Genomic DNA, 13,002 nt, shown 5'->3' with positions numbered 1-13,002 from the left:
AAGGACCTGGGGGTGGGTGGGAATATATGCATATAAAGGTATATGGAATGTTCAAAGAAATTATGGGGCTTAAGCTTGTCATCAAACTTCTCAGGTTATCTGTCAGGTGTGTGGGTAGCAGGGACAGAGGAGAAAAAAGGAGGGAGGAAGGTAAGAGTTCCTGCAGCTAAAGCTTCCTCCTGCTTTTCAAGGCTGGAAGGAAGTGGGGGTGGCACAGTTCCTGGCTCCTGGCTGGCTACACATGCAAATAGGAGAAGCACAGTGTTCCACTGGAGGGCACTCCTGTGTTGTGGCAACGAGGACCTGGCTACTCACCCAGTGATGGACGTGTCCACCTCGTGCATCAGCGGCACCGTCAGCGTGAGGGTGTTGTCATGCAGGGATTCAGAGCGCTCCAGGTTGCCACTGTGCAGGGAGAGAATGAATGAACGCTGGCCAACACGAGCCATCCGGCAGTGGGCTTTCGCTCTTCCACTTTAAAGCTGAATCTCTACATTCTCCAAGGGTAGATGGCACCTCACTGTCCTCAGTTCTGTCTGTGGTCCCTGTACACATCCGTAGAGGGCACTCTATTGTCTTGGTTGTGTTCCACACAAAGATATGAGTGTAAGTAGTTTACTGCAGAGGCGGCCCAGGAAACACCGGCGGAAGTGGAGAGGGAGACGGCGGAGGAAGGAGGACAGTAAAGGCACGCCACGCAGGAGGGTTGTGCTGTCAGCAGCCAGGGCCCTGCCTCACGGGGACTTGAGGGGCAGAGTCAGTCTTCCTAGCTGAGAACATGGGATTCAGGCCTTTATCCACTGACTCGTAAAAGCTGCCGCTGCTGGGGTGGGGTGGGGGTGGGGGAGAATGAATCAGCTGGCACCTGCCTGTCAGGCAAGTGAGTGGGCTCTGGCCAGACAAAGCCTCAGCAGGGTGGCCAGTGCTGGGAGCTGGAATCTGCCCAGTTTCCAGTGGATAGTTTGGGAAGGGTGAGGGTTGAGGGGTTATGGGCAGGGCACCCCCTGCGTGTACTACATCTGCATGTGCCTCTTTCACAAACAATGGACCAGTGAAGTTAGGTCACTGCAGCCAGGAAGGGGGTTGCTCAACTTCAGCAGCTACATCTCACCTAAAGGGACCACCCATCATTCATGGTCAGCCAAGCCCAGGGAAGAGGCCCTGGCCACATCTGCCACTATCAGCATCATAGAACTCTTGCTACAGACCTTGGCTGTAGCAGGTTCACGTAAGGCCTCCTGCACCGGGTGAGAAAGCACAGAATGGGGATTCTTAGATCATTCTGGAAAAGCGACATGAAGAAACTTATGCTGTTAAGTGGCTGCTATGTGCCAGGCACAATGCCAGGCATTTCTCAGCATGACCTGAGACCTCAGAGCAGCCCCAGAGGGAGATGGAGCACCCACCTTTGATAGGTAAGGAGCAGCTTGATAGGTCAGGTAACTTGTGCAAGGCCCCCCTGCAAACCAGAGCTGAGATTGCAACCAGCTCAGGGTCAGACTTAAAACTAAGGCTCTCTTGGCTGTGACTCCTGTTCCTGATGCCAGCTTTGGGGGTGAGAAGGAGGAGGAGCAAAGGAAGGGAGGAGAAGAAACAGGAGGAGAAAAGAGAAGACCTAGTTTTCCTTTATTACTTTATTAAATTTCTAATATGAATTGTGATTATCATCCCGGAGAAATGACTTCTTCGGGAAAACGCACGGCTCTTGGGTGCATGTTCCTGAACCTGCACTCACAGTTGATTCCCAAGTTCACCCTCCACGGGCAGAACAAGAGTCCCCCAGACCTGCTGAGGCTAGACTCAGCTCATTCTGCCCACTCCCACCATGCCATTCCCAGAACATCTGCTGAGCCCTTTCTGCTCTGCGCCCTCTCTCTGCCCCCTTTCAAGCCCTGCCCCGCTGCCTTCCTCTCCTGCCCAGCACGTGCTGAATGGCAACAGTACTTAAATAGCTCTCACATCCCTTCTCCCTCCTATTGTTCTGAAACAATGGTGCTGTGTGATGCCGACCCCACAGGGCCACAGTCTCTGCCCTGGCTCCTCATCTGTCTTCCTACGTGGGTGACATCAGTCCCTCAGAGGCAGCCACAGTTTGCAAAAGCAGCAGGATCAGGTGCCCATGCAGCCTGAGTTCTTTGTCCTTCCTTTCCCAAGGGACAACAGAAGCCTCAGGACCACTGCTGTGGGCAGGCCAAAGGCCACTCCCCTGTTGACGGATAGACACCATCCTGGCCCGCTCCCGCCCCCACCCTAGCACCCTGCCGGGTCTTGCCCTGCCCTTTGTTTGGCCGGCTCAGGCTCAACAGTCTCATCTGTCATCGTGTGACTGCTCCAGAATGAGCTAAGTTGAAAAGCTGAGATAAAGACGCCAAACATCAAAAGGCTTCCCATCATTCCAAAAGCTCATGAGCTGGGATGCTTTCCAGTGGTCTGCAAAAGCCAGGCTGGTGGCTGCCGAGAGGAGAGGTCTCCGGAAACTGCTCAGTCTCAACTTTATGTCCTCCTACATCTATGAGGAGGCAAAGAGACCTTCAACGGGCAGTGACGGAAGAAAGGAACGATTGAGATTTTAACTGTAGTTTTCAAGAGAAGGAGCTTTAAGGATCTTTCCGTGATAGCAGGGAGTCAAGTGCTGCGGGTGCCTCTGGGGCAGTCCGACCGTATCCTCACCACTGCCTGAAATGAGTGTCTCAGACATTCTGGTGTGCGTTTAAAGATAACTATGGCCACCTGAACGTTGGTGATGTAAGAAATTAGATATTTTTATATTATCGACGCTACAGCTCCTAGGGCTTCCTGAAGCCATGCAGCACTGCTTGTGTACACGGAGGGTGTTCTTGAATTTAGTAGGTTGCTGTCATTTTCTCATGTGCCCAGCATTTAGCACTGCAACTGGTAAACGCAAGGTGCATAATACATATTTATTGAGTGAAAATGTGCCCAGTGCAGAGACAGGGATTATAAACGGTGGTTCTTAGCCTTGGCTGCCCGTTAGAATCATTTGGTGAGCCCCTTCGAAAACCCCATTGCCCAGGTCTCACCCCAGGCCAATTTGGTCAGAGTCTTTGGGGGTACATCAGGCATCAATATTTTTGAAGGCTCCCCAGGTGATTCTAATGTGCATTCCAAACCAGAGCACTGCTGCTGTGTGGACATGTTATCCTAACAAACGAACCTTTCATGACTGCATGATTGGCTCCCTGCCTTCTGACTGCTATGATTAACCCTGAATGAGGTGGAGGCAGGAAGTGTCTTCTTTTTTGACAAGGGAAATCTCTTCCATGTCACATTCCTTTCCAGGCACACAGGCTGCCTGAGGTGTGGAAGGACCGAGAGACCACGTTGATGGGTCTGCCCAACAACGGGCAGTGTTCCGCGGATCCAATAAATGGCGAGAGAATGAGAATCTTCAGGTTCGAATGGGCATCTGCCGCCCTTACCAAACTCAACAGCCTCATGCTCGGGGGTCAAGCTATTGCACTGTGCCACTCCCCTTTTAGAAAATGTTCAGTGGCTCCTCAGTGCCATCAGGACATAGTCCAGATTTTCCGAGGTGACCTTTGCCCCCATGGTCTAGCCCAGGCTCCTCTTTCAGCCTCACCTCCCACTGTGCTGTGTGTTGCCCATTCTTCTTCTGAGAAGATGCATGAATCCCCAGTGCACTCCTGTGCCCACCACCTACACAGGTGTAACAGTGCTTCTTGCCCCATGGATGCCCTCACTGCTGCACCCATGTTGCTTCAGCCTGAAAACAGACTCCTCTGTTTAAATGCTACCTCCCCACTGAAGCCCTTCTGGATTTGTACAGCAGGAATGAAGTCTACCCTCTCTATGATTTGCATGAGTTTCTATTAGATGATAGTCATGTTTTATGTGAATGTAAATTGCATGATCTTGAAAGTAATGTGAATAGAAAATGACCAAGTCTTGTCAACCAGTAAAAAGAAGTGGCTAAAAAGACGCTGAGGTAACTGGCGATCCCCTTCCCTATCCATCCACTTGGCTTCCAGGGTAAGCCCTCTCTTGAGTAGCATCTCTTGGGGACTCTGCCAACAGGCTCGGCCAGGCCCTCAGCCTGCAGGTGCCCTGCCCCTCCCCATCAAGAGATGCAGCCCCATGCCCATAAGAAGCAGGGATCGAGCCTGACAATTTTCAGAGGTCATCTGTCTGATCTGGGAAATACACGGCTGAGTGGGAGCTGACCCTGGACTGGAGCCTCTCCCCACCGGGCCTGTCTCTCCTCAGCTGTAGAATCATCATCTCTGAGTGGCTGATGCCTCGTTCCTCTCAGCTCAGTCTGCAGAGGTGGCTATGCAAGCAGCACTAAACAACCATGGCTCCCAAGAGATCCAGTTCCACTTAGCGGCTCAAGGCTTTATCACTGAGTAACTATTCCTTCCTCCTCAGCATCCTGGGAATTAAAGCAAAGCTTGACCGGGACACGTCCTTTCCTGGTCCCATAAATCTTTTATCTTTGAAAAAAAAACTGTTTAAACCCCCTTACCTCTGAGCAGTAACAATGAAGCTGAGAACTTCCTCTTCCCCAGACAGGTGGCTTGTATCAAAGATCACGCTGAATTCATACTAGGGAAAAAGGAAGTGGTATTTGGCATCAGCAGGCATTCCAAACTTAAACTGCTCTCTTCCATCTTCTGCAGTGTGTGACCTCTGGAAGCTCATTTGCATGATGAGCTTTATGTTTTATGCGCAGCTTTCTGACTGTCAGGCCAGACACACAGCTTTAACAGTAAAACCAAGCCTGACACATACTCTGGCCAGGGACCTGTTTCTCCTGTTCAGCCCCCAAGGCTCCCTTGAGGAAGTGATGCATTTACACTCTTAAGCTGGAACTTTCTCTAAGTTTCACTCACCTACCATCTTTCCAATTTCTGCCACATCTGCAAATTATATCACCTGGGATATTTGCTTCATATTTTTGTTGCCTTACTCTTTTAAAGATGATTTTAAGAGAACAATTTATAGCACTATCATAGACGGGAATCCAGGATCACTTGCCAAAAAGAGATCCTGGATTCCCATCTATGATAGTGCTATAAATTGTTCACTTGTACAAATGAATACAAAGAAAACAGAGCAATGCTGAATTCTGCTGCCTGTGGAAGCCTCTGAGCGTAAGATCTACTCCATCTTCGTTGAAAAGGGAGATGAGCTAGTGATAAAGAAGTGTTAAAGATATGCTAGTATGATGGGAAACGTTCTCCTGTGTGTGGTTAGGATTGGGAGAGTGTTGAAAAGTCTTCTGCACTGAATGGTTGTGTCCCCCCCCCCCCCCCCGCCACTCCTCAAATTAATATATGGAAAGCTAACCCCCTATGTGATGGTATGTGGAGGTGAGGTCTTTGGGAGGTAATTAGGTTTAGATGAGGTCTTGAGGGTGAGGCCTTCATGAGGGAATTAGTGCCCTAAGAAGGAGGAAAGACAAAGAGATCTTTCTCCTCTCTCCATGCACACACACCAAGGAAAAGCCAGACGAGCAGACATAGAGAAGTGGTTGCCTACAAACCAGGAAGAGAGCTCTCCCCAGGAACTGAACCTGTCAGCACCTTGACCTTGAACTTCTCAGCTGTAAGAACTGTGAGAAATACATGTCTATTTTTTAAACCACCCAGCCCATGGTAATTTGTTCTAGTCATGGGAGTGCACGCTGGGCTGCAGAGAGAGGGAGCCCCGTCTCTGCTGGGTGACTTGCTGGGCTTTCTCCAGGAATCACCCTCTGCTCCCACGCCCCCAGCCCCCAGGTTTAGTCAGTCTCGCCACAGGTCCCAGCATTTGTGAGAGGAAAGTAGTGGCATTACCAGCCGGGAAAACACCACACATTCCAACGTTCACACTTCCTTGGGCTCTATCACTATTTTGAGGGTTAATAATTGTTGGCCAGGCACGGTGACTCACGCCTGTAATTCCAGCACTTTGGGAGGCTGAGGAGGGTGGATCACTTGAGGTCAGGAGTTTGCAACCAGCCTGGCCAACCAACATTGTGAAACCCCATTTCTACCAAAAACACACAAAAAATTAGCTGGGCATGGTGGTGGGTTCCTGTAATCCCAGCTACTAAGGAGGCTGAGGCAGGAGAATTGCTTGAATCCAGGAGACGGAGGTTGCAGTGAGCCAAGATTGTGCCACTGCACTCCTGCCTGACAGTGAGAGTGACAGAGAGAGACTAATCTCTACAAAAAAAAAAAAAAAAAAAAGTGACAAAATTTAACACTCTGCTAGAGAGAGAAAGCCACATCTTAGGTCTGGTATGTGACATAGGCTGGAGTTTAAAATGAAATGGAAACTGTTATAAGTTTTTCAATTAAATCTATTATCTGTTACTCAAATGATTTTAATTACATTTGTGTGGAGAGGTGCCACATACATAACCACAGACAACAGTGTCCACAGATCGTGGTTGTCCTCCCTTGTCTCACCCTTACCCTACCTGGAGGCTAGCAAGACTTGACCTGTTAATCCATTTTCCAAGGGCAGCCACTTATTGGGGTTTTGCTCCTCCTGGGGCGAATGTGGACAGAATGAGGAACAGAGGCAGAAAAAAAATCTGAGGAGTTGTAGGCATAAGAGCCACTGTGGTTTAGCCAAGATCACACAGTGTGTGGTAGAGCCTGGTCCTATCACCCCTACCCAGGGGTTCCTCCCACATTCCTGACAGGTACAGGGTAAACGCCATTTGTTTGGGGCAGTGTTCCCCAAATCACAGGATGTTCACACTGGGCGTGGCACACTAACATGATATTTAGGTTCATGAGATTATCTTGGGTGAGAGGTGAACACAGCACTGAACAACACTGACCCTAACAGTGAGAAAGCTAATACCTTTTGCCCTAGTCAGTTTGGGATTCTACCACAAATTATCCTAGCCTGGTGGTTTAAACATTTATTTCTCACAGTTCTGAAGGCTGGGAAGTCCAAGATCCAGGTGCATTCAATGGGGTTTACAGATTCAAGCGATTTGCTAAGAAATGACCAAGTCCTCTCCCTCACCAGAACATTCTCACCATTGGTTTACAAAACAGCTACTACACACTGGGACCAAAGAGGCTTGGAGATTAAAATGATCTGACTATATGACCCAGGCAGATGAAGTTTTCACTTTTTTTTTAGATGGAGTCTCACTCTGTCGCCCAGGCTGTAGCGCAGTGGCATAATTTCGGCCCACTGCAACCTCCACCTCCCAGGTTCAAGCAAGTCTCCTGCCTCAGCCTCCCGAGTAGCTGGGACTATAGGCAAATGTCACCATGTCTGGCTAATTGTTTTTGTATTTTTAGTAGAGACAGAGTTTCACTGTGTTAGCCAGGATGGTCTCAATCTCCTGCCCTCGTGATCCACCTGCCTCGGCCTCCCAAAGTGCTGGGATTACAGGCATGAGCCACCACACCTGGCCAGCTTTCACTTTTTTAAGGGAAAAAAAGCAGACAAAGGAATATGAAATTTCCTTCAAATCATGGCAGGGAAGACAGCTTCCATTTCCAAAGGTGGATTTGGTCCTTTAGGTCCTAGTGTTGCCTCCACACACCACATATCTTTACCTACGTTTGTATCTCCTTATAATGATGGCACATTATATACCATTTGAACTTAGAAAATCTGTCTCCATACCAATACCAAAGTGACTTAATTTCATTACTCTTTAAAAAAATGAAGTGGGATAAATTTATTTACATTTTGAGAATTTTGAAAGGTCTCTTCGGAAAACTGTGAGCACCCAAGGGAGTGACAGAGTCAGGACCACAGGTGACAGACCACATCTTCTCCTATGTTGTCCTGGGGACTCAAAGAGGCACAGAATGTCCCAGAAAAAAATATTTCAGGAAGGCCAACTCAATGGTGCCTGCTAAAGTGCGAAGGCCGTGGTGTGTCCTTCGCTTTCACATTTGGGGTACATCATGTGAATCAAAGAGACAGACCACATGATGCAGCCCCTCTGGAGTAGACCCTGGCGTACACTGTCAGGGACAGGAGCGTGTCAGGGCTGCAGTGGCCACCCTAGCTGCGATGGGAGGCAGGGGTGTGGGAGGACATCTCACCTCAGGGAGGCAGCGGCAGAACTGGGGGCTGGCGGGAAGGGCTGGGGGCCTGCTGCAGAGGAAGGGCCCTGTCTGTGTCCCTTACCTTTGACTTTGACCTCATAAAAGGAAATCCCACGCTGCATTTGAGGAAGTCCGATTCCAGCAGCTCACAGGAGATGCCCATCTCCTCCTGAAAGAAAAAGCACCAACAGATGGGCCGGCTGCATGCAAGGCAGGTGTGCGGCAGCAGGCCCCTCACAGGGCACTGGAGTCCTTTGGAGCAGTTTTCAGACAGCAGGCACCGGCGGGACAAGGTGCCCTGACCAGGCCGTCTCCAGCCCTCTTCCAGCTGCCCACCTTTCCCATGGGTTCCCTGGGAAGACAGGTAAGAGGACAAAACCCCTCTTTATTCTTAACTAATGCTTTGGGTTCAAACCCTAGGGTTGTCCTGGTGACCTGGGCTGGGCCACAGGTAAGCTGGAGATCTCCTAAAGTTTGGATGAAAAGGCAGCTCTGTCACCTTCCTGATCCCTTTCTCCTAAGCCCACACCCTAATCCTGCCTTTTCAGATCCTGGAGGTTCAGGAAAGACAAACTCTAAGAAAATCACATCAAGAAAAGAGAGGGTTTCTTCCTAAAGCCTGAAGCAGTGAGGGCTGGGCTGTCCACCGCCAAGTCTCCCCACGGTACGGTGGGGGGGTACAAGGGTGAGGACAGGTCTCCAAGCATAGCCAGCTTAGGCCAGACTCTGCACACGGCAGCTTGAGGGAGCCAGAAGACAAAGGCTGTAGGGAACTGCTGTCTTTCCACCTGGGCATGTGGCTTCCAACCAAGGTCAAAGGAAAGCCAAGAGGCTCTTCACAAACCACAGGGCTTCTCAGAGTCACTGAAAGCAAATCAAGACTTCCAAGGGGAGACAGTGTGTTTACAGATTTTGGAGGAGAAGGTACAGAGGTCCTCCAATTTCCACGATGCACATCTCAGCTCAGACTAATATTTCAAGGCATTTAGACAGGTGGATGAAAAAAATGTTTTACTGTGTGTTCAACTGGTAAAAACATGTGAGCATTTACCATAATATATCTACTTAAATAATCCAGCTATGCATATCTTATTATTCTAATATATCACGAACATTATCAAATGCACCAAAAATGCACTTTTATCACCTTAGTCTATGGGGCTGAAAATCAAGACAGTAATTGTGAAATAAGTGGAAGGCAGTTCTCAGTGCTGGTCACACAAGTTTGATCATTTTCTGAAAGTTCATTCGGCTGGAAACTTAATAGCTTGTGTATTTTTGTTTCTTTGTTTGCTAAACATCCACACACCTTTGCTTAGAAAATAGCAATGAAACAAAATCCCCAAAAGCCCAAATGCAATCAAACAAAAGAGATACACAAATATAAAACTAAACTCTAATGTATCTTTTCAGCATCGAGTCTTCGAGATAACTGATCTCAATGATGCTTAGTTTTCTAACAGCTCTCTGCGCTCTTAGCCAGTGTTATTCATACAGAGACCCCGGATCACCTGCGTCAGTATCACCATGGGAGCCTCTTTAAAAATTGCATTGCTGGGCGCGGTGGCTCAAGCCTGTAATCCTAGCACTTTGGGAGGCCGAGGCAGGTGGATCACAAGGTCAAGAGATCGAGACCATCCTGGTCAACATGGTGAAACCCCGTCTCTACTAAAAATACAAAAAATTAGCTGGGCGTGGTGGCGCGTGCCTGTAATCCCAGCTACTCAGGAGGCTGAGGCAGGAGAATTGCCTGAACCCGGGAGGCGGAGGTTGTGGTGAGCCGAGATCGCACCATTGCACTCCAGCCTGGGTAACAAGAGTGAAACTCCATCTCAAAAAAAAAAAAAAAAAAAAAAATTGCATTGCATGAGTCTTCTCTGAGAAGACACAGAGACTGCAGGGTCTGGGATGAGCATTTTCAACATACAGTGAGTGATAAAAGAAGTGGTTCTGCTGGGCAATGATGTTTGGGAGCTGCTGCCATGAGATTTCCTTCCTTCATTCAGCCAGCTGCCAAAGGAAGCTTCTTAAAATATGTCCCTCCCCTCTGCAAACAGAATCAAGTCTCAAATCTTAATCCCAGCTTCCATTCTGGCCCATCCTTTTCTGCTACTGTTCTTGCATCCCCAGGCTACTATTCTACACACACCCTGCCTGCCCTCACGTCCACACCTCTGTTTAAGTTGTCCTCACTGTCAAGCAGCACATTTCCTCAGCCCTTCCTCCAAGGCTTTCTTCCTCTGTTTGGCCCCAAACACTCATGGATGGTAAGTTCATGTACGTAACATGCAAACGGCACAGGATTCTCAAGGGGGCCTGAGCATCCACTGGGGAGCTGAGATCTAATATCACACGCCACATTTCAGCACTGAGGGAGCCATTCTGAAAGATGTTAGTCACTGCCTGTGTAGAGCTCAGAGTTCAGAATGGGGATCTCGAACAGAAAAACAGATATTTACATCGCTGTGTGATGGCAAGTGTGAGAGCTGCTCTTAGAACCTAGAGAGCAGGCGTTGGCAATTTCAATAGGGAAAACCAGAGAATAATTTCTCAAATGCTGTCTCAAGAACTGCATGATATTAAAGATTCACCATAGGTGGCTTTTCACTACCATCTTCTTCTACATATTCTTGCTGCCAGAAGCAACACCCACAATTGTCCGAAGTAGACACTACCCTAAATCCTGGCTGATCAGCTTGTGGACATCAGAGGCAGCAAGCCAAAGTCTAGGGTGACTTCTTGGTTTCCTCGGACGGTCCTGGTTCATGTCTGGCATTCTTGTGTAATTACTCTCAAGTGTGTCCCAAATATATAAAAATGTCTGTGTATCTGTATCTCTCTCTCTCTCTCTCTCTCTCTCTCTCTCTCTCTCTCTCTCTCTCACACACACACACACACACACACACACACACACACACACACACATTATATGCTTCCCTAACTCTGCTCCCAGAGTTAGGGAAGTAATGCCTAGTACTCATTGGGAATTCCTTCCAAACCAGGATTGAGAAGCTTTAATTTTAAGTCAAAGCACTATGTTCTTGAAGTAAAGATTTATTGGCTGGGCATGACAGCTCACGCCTGTAATCCCAGCACTTTGGGAGGCCAAGGTAGGCAGACCACGAAGTCAGGAAATCAAGACCATCCTGGCCAACGTGGTAAAACACCATCTCTACTAAAAATACAAAAAATCAGCTGGGCATGGTGGTGCACGCCTGTAGTCCCAGTTACTCGGGAGGCTGAGGCAGGAGAATCACTTGAACCTGGGAGGCGGAGGTTGCAAGTGAGCCGAGACTGCACCACTGCACTCCAGCCTGGCGACAGAGTAAGAAAAAAAAAAAAAAAAGCATTTATTGCCTCAAAGACTTCTTCGGTTTTCACATGTGTGAAATGTATGTCTTCAAAAATTTACTCTGGAACTTGAGGAAACATCAATTTAATTCGCTTTGACCTAAGACAACAGCACTTTTGATCACTCAAAAGCTGCCCAGCTACCTTATTTTTATTAATTCCAAAATACTAGAAAATAACATTTATACCAGCATTTATTTAGCTATTTAGCTATTCCTGGGCTCCCACCTCACTTGGTCAAATTTCAAAATTCTGGTTGGATCTTGGTGAGGATGGGCCAAAAGAGTAAAGCAAAGACATCATCTCTAGGAACAAGAGAGATGAGCTTGGGGCTCATGACTCACGTGCTCAGGGACGGTGCTGCAGGAGGAGATGTCGTGCGTTACCCTTCGACCGCCTGCCACCCCCAGCGCAGCTGTTTACACTGGCTATGTAAACTGCCCTGACCACATGTTCTTCATTCTCTACCCCCTCTTCTACTACTGTGATTTCCAAGGAGGCCCAGAGGTGTATCAAGGGCACGGACTTTGGCAAGCTCAGTGACTCCTTGTGTAGTGCTGGCGGTGCTCCACTGAGAACCCCCTTACTAGATAGGTGCAACCACTTTAATGAAGTTGCTTTGCTTGGGAAGTTATGACACCTTCCGCAAAGGCATTTTGTGGATTCTGATTGACATGTCATGACTAATGGGATCAACTCTTGTGCAATTAAAGTTCCGGAGCTCCTGTGGGACTGGGTGAAGCAGACTCCAGCAGGGCCCATATCCCTGTTCGGCTCCTATTCTCCCAGTAAATCCCCTTTATGAGAATCCATCTCGGGTGCTGCTTCTGGTGAACCTGATCTCAGATAATACTCTTCCCTTAGGAGGCTGCTGGCACCAAGAGCCACTGGAAAGTCCTGGACATCTGTCCCCAGGTGGGAAGAGGCAATGGAAGGAGGATGAGGGGAAAGTTCACATGTTTATGATTCTGGTTTAAATTCATACTAAGGTGGAGAAAACAGTCCTAACTGTAGTTTGTAAAGGCTGCAAGGCCTCCCCCATTAGGGGAGCCCTTCATTCAAGGCAACAGCAGTACCCACTGTGTTCTCCTGGTTTCAGATCATGTCCAGGGCATAACCTTATAAAGCAGGGCCATCATGGAGCCACATGTCTTCTTGGTAGCCAGGCAGGTACCCAAGAGTTACAGACAGACCCACCATATAATTTTTTAAAATAAAAATAAAATCCCATTTTTAAAATAGATTCCGCTTTAAAAATCAATTCATTTAAAAATAAAAGGCCAAGGTGAATGGATCACGAGGTTAGGAGTTCAAGATCAGCCTGACCAATATGAGGAAACACTGTCTCTACTAAAAATACAAAAAAAAAAAAAAAAATAGCCAGATGTGGTGGCACACACCTGTAGTTCCAGCTGCTGGGGAGGCTGAGGCAAGAGAAGCACTTGAATCCGGGAGGTGGAGGTTGCAGTGAGCCAAGACGACACCACTGCACTCCAGCCTGGGCAACAGAGGAAGACTCTGTCTCAAAAATAAATTAAAAAATACAAATTTGGGGGAGATATGGCTAAACTAAGCTGTCCCCAGCTCTAGGCAACATGTC

At 48.3% G+C, this 13,002-nt stretch overlaps 1 protein-coding gene across 2 annotated transcripts in view; it reads right to left on the bottom strand.

Annotated features, from left to right (window-relative positions):
* ITGA9 (integrin subunit alpha 9) overlaps positions 1-13,002 on the bottom strand; it is a 372,517-nt gene that overhangs the window by 80,861 nt on the left and 278,654 nt on the right. For both annotated transcript variants that reach the window (XM_074406027.1, XM_039462008.2), the window contains exons 19-21: positions 8,134-8,220; positions 4,505-4,584; positions 316-405 (exon numbers count right to left, since the gene is read on the bottom strand). In XM_074406027.1, coding sequence (XP_074262128.1) covers positions 316-405; positions 4,505-4,584; positions 8,134-8,220 — 257 coding nt within the window. The remainder of the gene's footprint in view (positions 1-315; positions 406-4,504; positions 4,585-8,133; positions 8,221-13,002) is intronic.

The sequence above is a fragment of the Saimiri boliviensis genome, chromosome 9 (genome assembly GCF_048565385.1).
Source record: "Saimiri boliviensis isolate mSaiBol1 chromosome 9, mSaiBol1.pri, whole genome shotgun sequence".
Taxonomy (NCBI): domain Eukaryota; kingdom Metazoa; phylum Chordata; class Mammalia; order Primates; family Cebidae; genus Saimiri; species Saimiri boliviensis.
This window is presented reverse-complemented; position numbering and strand designations above follow the sequence as displayed.